We start from the raw sequence: 17,225 nt of genomic DNA, 5'->3' as shown, positions 1-17,225 counted from the left end.
GCAAGGTGCAGGGGTATTTGTGTATTTTTATATATTTAATATATTTATCAATATATGAAAGAGCTGGGGCAGGCAGAAACGTAAGCATCTCTGGTGTAGTGCCTTGGTAGTGAATTTTTCTTGTCATTTGATGAAAGGGTGAATCAGTACTGAAAGATGTGTTCTGTGGAGTCATTAATATCCTCCTCATTTGTGTGTATTCTTCCATAATGGCTCAGTAAAATACACCCTGGGGTAACTTTATGCCATTCTTACATGGTTCTTTAATTTTATGAGTAATTTATGTGTAGCGGGGAGGGGGAGGCTTTCAATTGCTTTAAATTTTAATGAAACATATCTTCCTTTTTAAAAGTTGGGCAGACCTAAAGGAAAAGGTGGTGGTGACTGTTTTTCTGTCTGTCTTTGATTCCTGCTTTTGGCTTCCCAGCCGCTTTTTTTTTCCCCTGGGCTTTTAATCTTTTTTGTCTTTTTCTTGAGAGAAGAGTTACTTCAGTCTCAACTCTTGGAAGGTGCTTCGCTTTGCAGAAGGTTGCCGCGGGAGGGGGGTGAGGTCCCGCTCTAGCCTGGTCATTAGGACACTGGTGCTGTCCCCAGCACAGGTCCGGGCAGCGCGTCAGCCCTGGTATCCGTAGTGCTCTCTGCTGCAATGGAAAATACGGATTCAGATCCCCCGGACACATCTGTGATATGAGTTTTGTCTTTTGTTTCCGTGTTGTTTTTTTTTCTTTCTACACCAGGTTTCATTTCAAAAAGTAGAAATTTATTTTATTTTGTGGGGAATCTGAACCATTTTCCCATGGCAAGCGATCTGCCCACTCCCGTCCCCAGCTCCCGCGCTCCCCGGGGCTGGGTCTGTCCGCGTTGCAGGGGCGGTCAGGCCAGCTTTTGCTTTTTAGATATGTTTAAACCGGAGTCAGGGCTGGTTAATAGAGGCTGTTAGCATTGATAATTGAGATTAAAGATCACCTCATGCTGTTTTATTCTTCAGACCCTGGCTAGCTTTGGTGCCATGGCCTGTTTTTTTTTTCTTTTTTCTTTCTATTTCCCATCGAATTTCTAGTTTCTCTTGTGGAACAAAATGCAATACCTTAAGCCAGATTCAGTGACTCCATCTGCACTTACCTGCTGAATATGTGGTTCCCGGTGCGTCATGGGGAGGCTGATTAAGGCTTTTGTAAAGGCTGTTTACAACAAGGAGGGATTAAATAAGAGAAAAATGAAAATTTATTGTTGTGCTGCTTCCTAGAGACTTTGGAAAAAAGTTGCAAAGGAGAGGAGAATTTTCTGCGCATCTTTCTTGAAGCTTAGATTGATTCTCACCTCCTGTTTAAGCAGCAAAAAAGTGACCAGCTGAGCATTCTTCCAGTATTTCTGTAAAACCCACCATGATCAGATTCTTAAAGATATTTACTCAGTTGAAAAATTTCCATCCTCCTGAAACATCTTCATTTCTGAGTTCCACCCTGCATCTTGCAGCAGCGGTGCTGCCCCGTTGCTGTCTCGCCCCCGCTCTCCCTCTCCTGCTCCGATGTGCCTCTGAAGCTGTAAAGGGACCTGATGAAATACTTAGGGAATTCTGACCGATGGATAGTGCCAACTCCCGAGGCTCTGTGGAGTTGAAGTTCCTGGCTGGCTTGTGCAACGACACTGAGCAAGGCGTTTCATTCCTGTGCATCGTCATCCCTTTGTTTCTAAAACGGGCACAATGGTGAAGACATGCTGGAATCTTAATCCTTTGAAGATGTCATGCAAGCCCTTCTTTTCTGTGAGTTAGGAGGGAAGATTCGGCTTGTTAATAATGGGAGAATTTGTTACCGCCTTGGTAGACTAAGAGTTAAAGTGAAAAACAAATCAAACACAGAAGGTAAAATTGTTCATTTTCAAATTGTCTTGGGTTCAATTTAAAGAACCACAAATTGCTTGCTGTTCATCATTCATCTTAATTAACTGAAATAATGCAGTCAAAATCTTTTCTTTTGGGGGTTTTGTTTGGTTGATTTTTTTTTTTTTTCCCCGACTGGCTCTTCTGCCTCCTTTGAAAAGTGTCAGCCTCATTAGAAAGTTGTATTGCTACATGAAATATTGTAATTAAAAATGAATTCAAATTACTTTGCATCCCCTTTATGAGACCTTCTTAAGTCTTGGTGTCCTTAGTTGCACAGAAGAAGAAAGCCAGTAGATGAGGAATACATTTTATATCAGATGTGGACACTGAATCCTTGGTACTGCCATCGTGAGTAGGTGTCTCCGCGGCTTCAAGCTTAGGGCAGAATCGCTGGTACATTCGACGCGTGGCAAATCAGCGCCAGTCTCAAGCATTGTTTTCCTTCTGATTACTGAGGTTGTCACTATACCAGAAACACTTTCTCTTGTGAGACACATACCCATCTTTTCATATCTTCTGCAAAAGAAAATTGTAAAAAACCCCTTTGCTTTGGAAAGGTTTGAAAATACCTCTGACCCTCGTCATTCCTGAGAGGTTTTGAGATGTTCTTTCAAAGGTCTCAAAGTCCCAGCATCAGCTACCACATCCGTGGTGAGAGTTATAACAGAAGCAGTAAAAGCAGTGTGTTTTTCCTCGTGCTCCAGAGGAGTTGGCCTGAGTGAGATTCTGAGAACGATCCGGTCCTGTTTCCCACTATAAACCCATCGCTCGGCCGTAGCCCTCGCTCCCGGCGCGGTCTTGCTGCCTCCGTCCCGAGCTGCACTGCGACACGCAGGGGAGACCTCCTCCTCCTCTGCCTGCTGCGCCTTGGCCAGTCCTGCTGCACACCCCGCTGCGGAGAGCCACCTTTTCTCCGGTGAGGGGTCCTACAGATACTTCCCAGGGATGTAAAATAGTGTTAAATTAAATATTTTTTCCTATTGTTTTTAATAGATCTTCTCCTCTCCTCACAATAGTCTCTGTCTGTTCTTCATGAACTTAAAATTTACTTGTGAAAGAATAGTGACAGTATTTTTTTATTAAAAACATTTCTCTTTGTGCTTACTTCTCCTTTAAAACTATTTTGCGTTTTTCATCAGACTCTTTAAATAGAGGTTGAGGATAGCAAGAGAAGAGCAAGGACCAGAAGTTTGGGGTCCATAGGAAATTATGATGCTGGAGACTCTTGTATTTTGAAGTACAGCGAAAACAATTCTTGATTGCTTTCCTTTTTTTTGCTTTAATACAACAATATATTTCATTCTGTCATTGAGTATGTAAAACTTGCGAAAAGCTTACACCAAAATCAGTGCAGGTAATTTAAAAATTATTTAGAAAAGAAGTATTTTGGCTTGAAAATGTCATTACTGGATGTTTCAGCATTATGGAATTACTTTGCTTCGTTTTTCTTGCTAAGCAAAAATTGTCACTATTTTTTCCAAATGTTTTAATGTCTGTGAAAACCGTGTTTACTACAAATAATCTGCTTCAGTGAAAATATTCCAAATGCTCTAAATGAGAAGAGGGATTTTCCATTTCTGAGGTTTGTCTACGCCACACACTCCTGCCTTTTAGTGGTTCGTGGAGGTGATTGATATGAAGAATTCAGTGCTTGTCACCTAATCATTGCTTTTTATAAATAATAAGCTTCACCGACTAGAAGTATGTTGTAATTCTGCTCCAGGTTTGTTGAGATGCGAAGGCACCATTATGGCAAGTAAAATACCTTGCTTTGACTGACTTGCCAAGAAGGAGCAGAAAATTAAAGCCACTTTTATCTGAAAAAAATAAAATGCAGAACAGATGAGCATATCTTAATCAACTATGCAAATCAAGGCATTGCACTATTTGCATGAAATCTCCATGTTTATAGGTCCGTGATGCAAACAGTAATGCAGAGGGACAGTGGCCCTGCCTGGATCCCCCTCAACCAGGAGGGGTGTAGGACAGTCGGACCACCCTTGGCACCCCTCCCCAGGGCAGGATTCACCCCGCGTGCAGAGAAGGTGGCAGTTCGGGGGTACGGGTGAGCACTGAGCGGCAGCTGACGGTGATGAAGATGTCACCTTACCAGTAATACGTTGCAGTTGGAAGCTCGTTTGCACTCGGGTCCGTTTCCTTCGTCCTTACGTCCCTCACGGAGCGTTGCGATGCTGCAGTCCTCAGGCAGCCTGGCCGTCCTTTCTGCTCGCTGCTGCTGAGAGACAGGGCAGCGTTTCACCAGCCGGATTTGGCAATTAGCTGTGGCACTGTCTGATCTTCCTCTGGACAAGAGCACTGGTGTGTCACTTTGCTGAGATTCGTCCAAAAATCTCTGCTGAGCTGCAGACCACTGGGATGTGTTTGTCTCCCTACAGCTTTCCTAAAACAGTGGCGACTGGGGCACTGGTAACGAGCTGGCAATGAAATAAACTTCACGGAGCCTGATTTGGGCACCGGGAAGAGACCTGCTCAGTGCCTCCAGTGGATCCAGTGCCACCAAATTTTCCTGAACGGTGGTACAAAGCTCTTCTCAAACCTGTTGATCAGAAACAAAGCTATCTCTACAGAGAGACAGGTTTTATTTGTAGGACAGCCGTATCTAGAGACCTAAATCATGATCGAGGCCGTTTGTGCTATGATTTCTACGAATTTAACGGAGGGACTAGACCTGAGACAGAAGACAGACTCCTGGACCTCTGCAGCTGAGCAAGGGATGCACTCCAGCCTGCTATTCCTGGGCAGTGCCAAATCATTAAACAATTCAGGTAGGTCCATTAGCCCCTTCCATATCGGTTGTCTCTGTGGGATACCCGAGCCCATCGCTTTGTTTGATTAACCATCCCACTTAGCTCCCTTCGGACCCGGGTGCTGCCGTCACCATGGGGTGCTCAGCTGTAACTGCTCTGGTCCTCTGCAGGGGCAGGGGCACAGCACCATGAGGAGGAGAAGGTCGAAGAGAAGGTGTCCTATAAAACGGGCTGCTGCCGAGCATTTCTAAAATAGCTTTGGATGTAAGGCATTGAAATGCTGTCTCGATTCCATTTGACATACATTCATCTTTGTTTTATCTGGACCTTTCTTCCTACCCCAGAAATCTTGCAATATAAATAGGCAAGATAAAGAATGGGTAGGAGATATATTATTATGCCATTTTATGGGAAGGAAATTGAAGCATAAAAGCACTAAATTATTTATCCAAGCTCCCTCTGCAAGTCTGAGCCAGAGCCAGGATTGCTGTAACCTATCTTTCTGTGCACTGTTTCTCAAAATAAAAGGTTGAATTTCCGTCCCTGTTGAAGTCAATAGGAGTTGCTTTTTAGTTCTGCGGATGCTATAATTGCACGTAAGTGCATAGCAGGGCCTCCAGTCGTTGTAAATGCTCTTCCATTCAGAAAGGTTTTCCTTCCATTTTTCAGACCTCAAACAAATGCAGGGCAGGTTTGGACACCCAGAAGATTGTGTAACAAAAGCTTGTTTTTGAAATGAATTTATCTCACTGACTGCAGACTGTTTCTTCGCTGATGACATTATTCTAGTGTTCGTGTTTGCACCCTATATTTGCTTTCAAATAGCTTATTGACATTAGTGAAATCTTAGTAAAATTTGATTCACAGAGGGATTTTCTCCCCAGTGCAAATATAGACTACTTCTTCCTCCATCCACAGTCTTGTGGTTTTCCTGCCACAAATACAGCCCATCAGTAACTTGTAATAATAATAGTAGGAAACCATTTAAAATATTGTTCTCTTTCTGAGTTTAGTAGCAGGGCTAACAGGTTGGTTACAGTGGTTCAATTCCTAGAACTGTGCACTGTGATATATGCTGAAATGTTTGAATGTCAGGCAAAATAAGTATGGGAGTGGAAATGCTGAGTACTGAAGATACTTTTTAAAGTTTCTTTATTAATTAAGAGCCTGTATAGGTGTTGAGCTGCTTCCACTGCCACTGTTTTACCCATTTCTGGCCAAGGATTTATTTGGCAAGAATAGAATAGACTATTTCAGTTGGAAGGGACCCGCAACGATCATCTAGTCCAACTGCCTGACCACCTCAGGGCTGACCAAAAGTTAAAGCATGTTGTTAAGGGCATTAATGCCTCTTAAACACTGACGGGCTTGGGGCATTGACCACCTCTCCAGGAAGCCTGTTCCAGGGTTTGACCACCCTCTTGGTAAAGAAATGCTTCCTAATGTCAACTCTAACCCTCCCCTGACACAGCTTTGAGCCATTCCCACCTGTCCTGTCCCTGGATCCCAGCATAAGAAGGTAACACCATACTCCCACCTGCCTCTTGGTCCAGGCTTTCTAGAATTTGTGTTGTGGTATCGTACCCCGCTGGCACATTCGGGGTCTGGCGATGCGCAGGTCCCCTGCGCTCCCCGTCCTCCCCCCGAGCCTCTGCCCCTCCGCAGCAGGAGGGTGGAGGAGGACGTGTTTCCAAACCTCCTCCGGTAAAGGCAGCTCCAAGGAGGCACTTTCCCTTCGCTGCAGAGTTCGGAGGCTGAGCCATCTCCATCACATCACTTGGTGGTACCACCCCGGTCCCGTGTTCCTTAACAAATGGAAGAATATTAAGTTCACGCGTCCATCTGTGGTGCGCAGCTGGGCACCACGTGAAGAGTTAAAGGACAAACTGATGAAAACCAGAAGACTCTGTGAAAACATAAATGACAGCTACTTCCAAAAGCTGACTCCAGCGCCAGCTCCCGTGGATAGCACTGGAGGGGCCGGGGCAGTCCTGCCAAACAACTCTCATGTCTTCAGAGCGTGTCCAGTGTGGGGAAGGAGGTTTCGCTGAGTTAATAATTACACTGCCTGCAGGCTCTCTGAAGTTGCATCTTTCTGTGCAGCATGGAACCAAATTTTAATGAACTATCGTTAAAGCTGTTAACTACAGAGAAAGAAGGGGGGGCGGGGAATCAAAGGTGCAATCAAAGCATGCACTCTATTATCAATAACTGCAAGTGGCTTCATAAATGTTTTACGTTTGAAATGTTTTCAGTGCAGATCAGCACAGAACCAGCTGTTTAAACGAAAAGTGAAATATAATAACATTTTAATCATTGCATCTCATTATAGAGAAGAATGAATCACTAGGAAAAATGTTTTTAAAAAGCAGCTTTCATGATGGAGGTGGCTAGCCTGACACAGAGCTGGAGACCAAGGAAGCCTAACTCAGAATTAAAAGGCATATTTCTTTAAAAAAATGAGTTGGGATAAGTGGTTTTGTTTTCCTTATAAAAGCTTGGTGGTGGTATGTGCTCGGTGGTATGTGCTCTCTCCTGGGAAGGTTTAATGCTCTCTTCTACCTGAAAGGATTCAGAGCATGAATGCCTGGAATGGTGCACTCGGTGCAGGAGCATCATGGCCATTAGGCGGGAGGTTGGTTTGGACTATAGGCAGGAAAAGTCAAGACCCCTGGGACCAGAAGGAGAGAGAAAACAAGTAGGACCGTGATCCTTTCGCCTCATATTTGGGCATTCAACTTCAAAGTGGTCTTTATGACTCTGTTTTCTTGTCCAAAGGCTGCCGTGCATAATTCTGCATCAGTACACCTCAGAGCCCAAGGCTGGAGCCCATCCATAGCCCTGAAAGAAGGCCAGTGTGTTGTGATAGAGCTTAAGGCAACAGTCGTGGGGTAACTCTCTCTTTACCTGCCAGAGCTGTGCTCATGGGGTTCAGGTGCTCCTCTCCCTGGTCTCCAGTGGGGCTTCGGTGTGAGCTGGATTCCCACCAGCGAAGGCAGGGTGGCCTGGGGTGCAGAAGGCAGAGCTTCAGAAACTTTATAAAATAATGTCAGGTTTGAGAGAGATATAGCTTGTTTAGGTAGTTGCCAAGCAATTTTTGACGTAGTTGCCTACGTTCCTATTTTAGGCACTTGTATCTTATTAACTATTGTTATCAAAAGTTTAAGCGAACAATAGCAAAGAGGAAATCTCTGTGCAAGAGTAGTGAAGGCTCCTGAGAGCAGAAATTGTGTTCCTGCAGGTTTCAAGGAGCATTTGACTACATGGACCTCTGGTTTTATGCAACTGAAAATGAGCGGGGTCAATACCAGAGTCTCTGAATAAGGAAATGCTTTCACTGGCGTAGAGAGATGCCAGCCCTTTCTGCTCTTAAAATAAATCAAACTTTGCGGGGTTACTAGAGTTTTAAAGCCCTCGTACCCTACACGTGGCCAGGTCTTCCCAGCAGCTGTTGCCTATTTCAAGCTGGGAAGCCCTCCTGCTGAGCTCCTCTGGGTCTGCTGACCCCAAAGTCAAGCTGCATTGACTCAACTTGTGCTCTGGAGGTATGAGTCTGGGTGATGTTCCTCCTGCCAGAGGCTCCCAGCTTGCCCCGTGTCGTGGTGCATCAGCAGCCAGGACAGGAGCCAGATGTGCAGCACTCCTGCTCTGTGAGATGGAGGGAGGGTATGAATTATGGTCGTTCTCTGGAGGCACTTCACCTATTGCCAACTGTACATGACCTCTTTGGGTTTATACGGACTGCTGGCAGGAGGTTAGCTCCAAAAATAGCCCATAGTCTGTAAGATTTGGGAACTGCTGGAAGATTAAAAGCAAGACATACCATTTACGTAGAGGACAGCCCTCTTTGCTGGGGCCAGCTCAGCTCAGAAATGCAACAGTACTGCTCTGCAGTGAGTATGTTAGGAACACAGGTACTTATTTCTGCAACAATATATACCTAAAATCAAGGTATATGTCAGGTGCTATGGTAAGTATCATCTTTCAACCCCAGGGACATTGGCTTTTGGGGCAGCGTGAGGCGAATTCTTAGAGCACAGTGTGGGTACAGCTGTTCACCCCAGTAATACAAGATCAGTCACGCTGACAGCTGATGTTAGCCATAACAGAAAGGCAGTTAATGCATATTTCTAAAATCAGCATTGGAAAAAAAAAAAAAAAGTAAAGTATTTGACCATTTCTGGCTTTGGGCCTGATTGCCTTTACGGCTACTGAATAGGAGTAATTCCACCAAATAACCCCCAAACTGGCAGTTGTGAGAGCAGGATCAAACTCTCTGCAAGCAGTTGTTGTAGAGCAGTTGTTGTAGCTTGTATTTATAAAACAGTCTGAGGCGCTGAACCGATCTTCTGGGGGAGCGGAAGGGAACTCTCGGAGGCACTGCGGGTTTTGGAATAGGTTGAAGCATTACGTGGAGCCCATGGTAAAAGAAAACACATCAGTCATCTGCCTGCCCTCTTTCGTTTGTCCTTTTTTCTTAGAGACAGGATGCTATTAGTTGTAAAAGACTGACTTTAGAAGAAACATGATTTAATGTCTTGTTTTAATGGAACGTAAAGCAGTTCTAGAGCCTCTCTGCTATTTAGAAAAAGAATTTAGGAAAAGATTTAAAACTTAATGCCAATTTTCACCAGATTATTATGTGACAGAAGGGATCAGGAGAGATTATTAAATACTTTGTGTGTGCTGAAAATGCTGAGACCTTAAGCACATTAGAGTGCCTGTCAGAAATATTGCAATAGGATGAAAAGGAAAGCTGGGCGAAGGAAATAAAAACATTTTAAATACATCTACGCTGCATCTAAACCTGAAATTACTTGTGATCAAAGGCTATCTGTATTTAGCTGATGATGTGTCTGGGCACCCTTCTCTGATGCCCAGCTCTGCCTGGGGGGGAGGGACGGATCCAGGGAGCGCGGGGTCAGGCACTCCTCCGCTATCTCACCGCACGCTTACAGATTTACAAAAGAGAGCTGTTGGTGTGAAACTGCCTCGTGATGGGGGTGTAACTTTGTGGAAAGCCTGTTCTAGGAGCTGTAATTCTGTTATCTGCTGGTTGCACAATAGTTTGTGTTATGCCACAGCACACTCCCTATTGAAAGTAAAAAGGTACTGTTTGGTGTCGAAGATTTTCAGAAATAACCTTCTGCTTGACCTTTACATTTGTGCCACAATCGTAATTTGGGTTTTTTCTTCCGATTTTGCTTGAGTTTGAGATGAAGGCACAGATAAGCTATGGACAGGGTCATCTCCAAACATCAGTTGTCGCTGGGTTAGGTCCAGCAGAGACGTGCAGGGAATGGTTTTCTGGTGCTGCTGGTAGTTATAGTTCATAAAGCTTTTTTAGTTCTTCTGTCTTAATAAGTGATTTAAGCTGACATCCAAAAGCGTGATGTAGTTGATGTGTGATAATTTGCATTCAGCATGAAAATGGAGCATTTTAAGATAGTCTGTGTAACAAAAGGTGAGCTAGTGTGGTTTGCTTAACAATTACAGGGGATTGTTTTGTGTTGTCCTTTGAAGAGGAGTTGTGTGCTTCTTCACCCACCAGCATGACGTGGTGTCAAGGCAATCTAAATTTTGCATTTCAAATTATCTCTATGTAAGGCTAAACCTGTATCAAATCTCTGTATTTTCAGAACTAATCAAACCAGTTAATGGTTTCAAGGATGGGATAGTTTGACACTTTTATTGTCGTTATTTGGTTTATAAGGCGAGCTTGTTACAGCCCTGTGTTTCTGTAAGCGCTGGGCACCGTGCACACACAGGCATATTATTTAAGAGCAGAACTGGGACTACGTATTAATATTGGAGCTTATACTGCTGAGGCCTAACTTTTAAGGGCAAATTAGGGTTTGCAGACGATGAGAGGTCTCCGGGCCAGCCCCTGCTCCAAGCAGGTCAGCTCCGAGATCAGCCCAGTCACCCAGGGCTTTATGTGCAGAGCTGTATGGTGTCTGCTGGCCAAATCCATCGCCTTGCTCCGTGCTACCAGTGACTTTGCAGGAGCAGCCTCATGCCATTGCTAAACGGGGGGATACCAGCCTAGAGCCCAGCCTTTGTGGGCTCCCTCGTTCATTAGAGCATGCCTAGGACTGCCCTTAATGCTTCATCTCAGCCATCATCTGTGATCCCTCAGGCAGCTAAAAGAGAGTGAGTAAGGTGTAAAGGAGTTTAAAGAGATAGCATAGACAGGTACATGTGTGCAACATGTGCAAATGGTCTAAGTAGAAGCTAGGAGAGGGATTTTGAAGGCTAATTGCTTGCTAAAAGGAGACCAAATCCTGCTGCGGTGCACCAAATCAATTTATAATTTAATAGCATCAAGCTGGTGCGTATAGAGCTGGGACAGAAACACACACAACTAAGCGGTGCCTCACATGAAAGCAACTTTAAGCTCGCAGTTAGTGTGTTTACGAGATGGCTTTGGGGTTGCGTCGGGTTGTATGTTGGTGTTCGCCTGCGGGTTTTTCTAATGGCAGTCCTTAGCTTGAACTGGCCTTGGATGATCAGATTTGTATGTCTCCGATTTCCTCCTACCGCAAGGTAAATGCATCTATTGCGTGCGTTCGATATGTGCTAATCATTTCCCAGAAATTCAATTTTAAGATGAAGTCCGTCTTCTGAGCCAAAGGCACAGAGATGTAGCCTAGATGGAGCAACCCTTTTCAGTATTTCATGTATTCACGGTGCTAAATCTGCAACAGTCTTTCCGCAGTGTATTTTCCATGGGTTTATCATCCCTTTCGTATTTTGTCTGGAGTTTCTGAGGTGTACAGTACTGAAGCAGAGCTGTCACGGGCGTCCCCCGGAGGTGTGTCCTGGGCTGGGTCGTGCAGTGGTGGGCGATGCGGGAACGGGGCTTTCACACCGTCCTTTCCTTTCTCTGCAGTGCAAGTTCCCGGGCCGGTGGAAAACCTGCGGGCTGTGTCTACCTCACCTACCTCGATTCTCGTCTCCTGGGATCCCCCTGCCTATGCAAACGGCCCCGTTCAAGGCTACAGGCTCTTCTGTACGGAGACGGCGACTGGAAGAGAGCAGGTGAGTGGTGACCGGAGCAGCTCTGCTCTCCCTGTGGAAAGGAGATATTAGGTGCAGGCATCTGCAGGTCTTTAGAGCACTGTAAAGGCTCAATGTGAGAGGTTTTACAGATTAATCCGCCGGGTTAGGTAAATGTTGCACAGACTGGTGATAAAAGAGCAAATCAAGCAACATAAATTTTCACTGGAGGTAGAAGAGGCAGCCTATTATATATTAACCATTCCTCAGCTTTACACTGAAATTTCAGAATAACACCAAAGAGCATTTAAAGACCCTTTAGACTCCCCCTTTATATTGTGCAAAACTATCAACACATTAATGGTAGTTTCTACATGCTTTGTAGAATATATATTTTTAGTCACTTCTTGTAAGTTCTTTCAAGTAAGAGGGTAAAATAACACGAATCTAGGCTAGAAACGATGCGTTTTTTCTCCAGACTGACAGATGCTCATAGTAAAAATTGGTGTGGATGCTGTGCACTTAATTGCGCTCCTGACTCTGCCGTGAGCACATGCTTTTGAGTGGCAAACACGCAACCTGGCTTTCTGCAGGTTGCAGACTGCTCAGAGGCTTCTCGCTGGCCATTTAATAACCAGCGTTTGGCAGAAGTGCAGCAGTAGCAGTGGAGATGAGCTCTGTGGGTAGAGTATGGCCTGAATAGGTTTTTAGCTAAGAATAGGGAAGATTTTCTGACCTGATAGCACGTGATCATCGCAGGCATCAGCAGTCGTGTGGCAGGTGCTTCAGTAGCTTTACGGGAACTTTTACACCATCCCCATTTTTTCTGTTCTTGCTTTATTTTGCTTCCTTCTTTTCTCCAAAATTCCCCTTTGACTCTTTGCCTTTATTTTCTTCTTTCCCTGTCACATACCTGTGGAGCGGTAGCAACTGGCTTAACCAAAAAACCCCCCTTTTCTCCTGCACCCTAAGTAACAAAACACAACTCTTAGGCGCTGAATTGCCCTCCATCCCGCAGCCGTGGGCAGGGCTGCGGGCAGTGCCGAGACCTGAGCTGTAACAAGCCACTCTGTTACAAATTGCCTTTTATACCAACTCAAATAAGGATTTAGCTCTACTTCTGCAAGAGTGAAAAGCTCGCCTCTAATCCGCTCGCCCCTTGACGTGGCCGTGGCACTGGCGGTCATGTTTCCCCTTGGTTTATTGTCTCTGTGTGCTAGAACGTGGAGGTGGACGGGCTCTCCTACCGGCTGGAGGGGCTGAAGAAGTTCACCGAGTACACCCTGCGCTTCCTCGCCTACAACCGCTACGGCCCCGGCGTCTCCACCGAGGACGTGACGGTCACCACGCTTTCAGATGGTGAGTGGGGACGGAGGGGCCCCGGGGTGGGCAGGGTTGCGTCTATCGGTTGCAATCGTCAGACTTTTTCTTCTGCCACCGTATTTTGGAAGAGGCAGCAATGAAACGAGGAGGTTATTGAATGTGCAGGACAGAAGTCAGGTTGAGTACCTGCCTGCAGTGGTACCCTCTGAGCTGGCGTTGGTCTCCGGGGTAATTGGTTCGGTTCATTATTCCTACATCTAGTGAGGAGGGTAGTGTACTTTTCTCGTTATTTTTGCTTTACCTTAGGCACAGGTGTATCCTTTCAGCTTTTCAACAGAAGCTATTTTCTTACAGCTGCATTTGAAGAGCCAACTGCCTGGGTTTTCCTTCTGCTTTAAACACAGGGCTAGCAAATGTGCCAGGGCTTCAATCTCTGCTCGTCACAGCGGCTGCACCATCATCCCTCCCCGAGCTCACGCCGTGCTCCAGTGGCTCGCAAGCTCTGGGCGATAAATTGAATTTTATTTTGCATTCGGAAGCACTTAGTTGTGTCTGATATCACAAAACTTACGCACGCCTGACTCCTCTTGAAGTCACTGAGCCTCATCCCCACACCTGGCTAAAACAGGAATAACTTCATTGGAGTCATTTGGGCTACAAAAGTGTAAAAACGGTAAAAATGAAAGAAAAATTCTTTCAGCAGGGTTGATGAGAATTCATAAAGCAGAAGCTAGAGCAGAGACAGGCTTCAGGGATGCGCCAGCTCCTGACCGACCCCCACAGCCAGAGGGGTTTTTTCCATATCAACATTTTATTTAAAAATGACGTAAGAGGTGTCAATGAAGCTTTTAAAGTGAGATTTATCAACAGTTAATTTTCCTTCTGACAAAAATTCGACAACTTCTTTTTCAATTGTGCTAATCAAGGAAGGTATGGGAGTTCGGGTGGCCCTGGCCTGCGTTTGGATCACTAATTTAAGGTTATTTTCATGGGGAAAAAAATGTTTACTTTTACATGAGAGTATCAAATCAGGAAGTAGGCAAGAAATACGTTGCTGTGGGCTTAAACTAGGTGTGTTCAACTTGCTGGGTTTTTCTCACCTCAGAAGTGTGGCAGATAACCTGTGCTAAGGAGCACGTTTGGAAGCGGTGCCTGGCATGCTCCTCAGTCGCATAAAAATGTCTCTGTTGTTCCTTTCCATGCTGTCCATTGATGCTAGGGGAAAAAATTGAATGGAGAACCAGGGTGACTGAGATTTATCCCTTTATATTTACAATTATTTATCTAATTTTATTACAAAGTTGATAACTCTCCCTTGTTATTCTACCCAAAACAGCAGAAAATTTGTATGAGGTTAAGAATGGCAATTTTCTCTCTGTCTGGTAACCCAGTTGCTTCTGAATGCCTCACCTGATCAACTAAAAATACCAATTTTCTGGGCAGCGTTAGGAGAAGCTGCATAGGTCCTGGAGAAAATCAGCGGGGGGGGCGGGTATCGTGCACCGGAGAAGCTCTTGTATTTGCTTAGCCTGTCTACAGCATGGAGCGCTTCTGCGGGGGTCCCTGGGTGGCACGTGGGTCGGTGACGGCCCCTATGGAAGCGGTGCTCCGGTCTCACGTCCGCCTGCTCTGCAGCTACCCTGCGCTACCCTGCGCTCTGCAGGTCCCCCCGGGTCTCCTTGACCTCTGGAGGAGCAGCGGTGGAGAAAGCATGGTCTGAAAGGGCTTCAGCCGGGCGGGGAGGCTGTGGGGGTCAGGAGGAGCAGTGCTTTCATTTTAAAAAGGCTGAGCCAGTCTGCCCTAAGTTTAATTCAGAAATAAATAGGTACCTCGATGCGGGGCACTGGAGGAGAGCTGTTGGGAGCCTCTAAAATAGGCCCCTCGAAGAGCGATGTGGAGGGCTCCGGGGGTGCGGGGAACCCCAGCGCTGCTTTAATCTGCTTTATTCCGGGCTGTATCTTCAGTGGGACTCATCTGCGAGACCCCCGGCTCGGTTGGCACTGTGATTTTACGGTTGACACCTCTGCGATATTTTTTTCAAGTGCTACTTATGTCTACCCAGCAAATTCAGTTTTCCCTTGTAATACAGGCTGGATCTTGGCAGAATAAATTACTTCACACTTATAATTATAAAAACAAAAGGAAAACAAGTGAAAATGAATATTTTGCATAATGTATGTAGATTTAATTCACACTGTGAAGTGTAGAACTGCGGCCCTGTACTCCACTTTGGTTTTAAATGTCACCGTAAGTGAGAAAGGGAAGGATTGTTATTCATGAGTCTGAAAATTAGCCTCTGCAAGTGTTTCAAACGCTTCACCTGTCTGCGAACAAAAATCATTGCTAATGAGAAGGTTTGCATGAGACTATTCCAGAAAATAGGAGTGTGCTTAGGTTCCCTTGTTTAGGGAATCTGGAAAAAGATGGTATTTATTTTTCTCTTTATTTAAGCAAAAGGCTGTTCTGCAAAGAAGTCAGTTGGCTGCAGCCTTCCCAGCCTTTGTCTGTTTTTTTGGAGCAAGTGTAAAAGAAGAGAAAATCCCTTTAGGATACCTTTTCATTCTCCTTATTTTGGGTCTGCCTGAAACCGCTTTGGCCTCTTGCACGAAGAAGAGCAGCCAAAGGGCCGCAGCGAGAGCCTGGCTTTGGCCGAGCCTGGGTGAAGGCGGTGTCGGTCCTAGCTGTCCCGCTGCTGAGAGGGAGAGGAGGGAATGGCGAGAGCAAGCCTGCAGCACAAATTTCTGCAATTTCTTCTTTTATGGTACCACGCAGAGACCTTTCCCAGGGTTAAGGTCCCTTCTGCTAGAAGGATGCACAATAAAACAGCAAGAAATAACTCCTGCATGGGCGAGCTAACAGCCTACGTAAAGGAGAGACAAAGACATCTAATCCGTCCTGTTTTAGAGGTGAGAGAGAAAGGAAGGAGAAAGCCTGTAGTTGCCCATACACACATCTGGGGTTTGGGCAGGTTTTGTCCCTGCCACCACCTTCCCCATGGAGGAGAGCAGCTCCCCAGGCTGCCCTGCTACGTTTTTTGGATTGCAACCATCCTCTAGCTGAAATTGAGATTTAGCAGCCTCATCAGACGGGGACTGCTGCTGTCGGAGGGACAGGAGCTGGCCACCTTTCCTAGCTCCTGCGCGGTGCTTTTCCATACCGAGGAGCACCTTGCTTGTCATGACCAGCTCCCTTTGGTCTTTGCTTCGTGTCATCTCAGTCCATGCAGTCTCTGGCAGTTTATTTTCACATCAGTAGCCAAACGCGGAGGGCAGCCCCTGGGCAAGGAGCTGGGATGCTCTGGAACAGCAGCGACTCTCGCGCTGCTTTTCTGAAAGCTGGTTTGAAACAGAAGTAAACATCAAAAATGAGAGAAAAGTCCTGAAGATTGGTCTGTCTTTTGTTTCCTCTTGTAAAAATGACAGGATCATTTTTAAGTGTGCCTACCTCTTGAGAGTGTGCGTGCATGAGACAGTTATTTTTTCCACACCAATCCTTTGCTCTATAGCATACAATGCGGTACGTAGCTGCACAGAAAAAAAGCCTGTACTATTAGTTCCTGCAGGCAGAAATTTTCCATGAAGCTCTGGGATGTAATCTACAGTCTGAGAAAGGCACCCCAATCAAAGGGGTATAGTGTGGCATCTCCAGCTGCAGGAGCTACAGACCCCAGACAGCATTCACCAGATCAAGGAACATACGGTATCTTTAATGCTTAATTTTCAGTTTAAAATACAGCTCAGATAATATTTGGCCAAGCTGTGTGCCATTTCAGAAATGCTTTGAGCTATCATGCTCATGAATTTATCAAAATGCATTTAATCCCAGCAATTGGCAGACAGTCTTATTTCATGCTTCCTGAGTACTTGATTTAAATATAATTTATATCCATAATTATAATATGAATGCTTTTTTTTTTTAAGTAAAAATTGAAGATTGAAGTTCAGATTGACACAGGAGACAGCCTATGAAGTTTTTCAGATGTCAGCAGCCATTCCTGTGTTTGCACGAGAGCTGAGAGCAGGGCGAGGAGGAGCGGGCTGCGAGGGCACTTACGTGAGCCTGAGCAGAGCCCGTCGCTCGGGGCACAGGCGTGGGTTTACCGGAGGCGGACGGTGTCGTGGCCGCGACCCTGCTGGGGACCGAGTCCCAAATTGTGCCGCCCCACTAGCCCAACCTCTTGGTATAGTGAGTTCACCCCATATTACCCAACCCATTTTTATCCGTTTGGAAGAAGTACTGGGCCGTTTCCC

General features: G+C 45.6%; 1 protein-coding gene across 1 annotated transcript in view; it reads left to right on the top strand.

Moving 5' to 3' along the window:
• The window catches only part of DCC (DCC netrin 1 receptor), a 189,834-nt gene that overhangs the window by 27,880 nt on the left and 144,729 nt on the right, over positions 1–17,225 (top strand). The window contains exons 4-5 of the mRNA XM_009584865.1: positions 11,546–11,694; positions 12,873–13,011. Of these exons, the coding sequence (XP_009583160.1) occupies positions 11,546–11,694; positions 12,873–13,011 (288 nt within the window). The remainder of the gene's footprint in view (positions 1–11,545; positions 11,695–12,872; positions 13,012–17,225) is intronic.

Source organism: Fulmarus glacialis, unplaced genomic scaffold (assembly GCF_000690835.1).
Source record: "Fulmarus glacialis isolate BGI_N327 unplaced genomic scaffold, ASM69083v1 scaffold8940, whole genome shotgun sequence".
In the NCBI taxonomy this organism is placed as follows: domain Eukaryota; kingdom Metazoa; phylum Chordata; class Aves; order Procellariiformes; family Procellariidae; genus Fulmarus; species Fulmarus glacialis.
The sequence above is the reverse complement of the archived record's forward strand: the minus strand, read 5'-3'. Positions and strand labels throughout refer to the sequence as shown.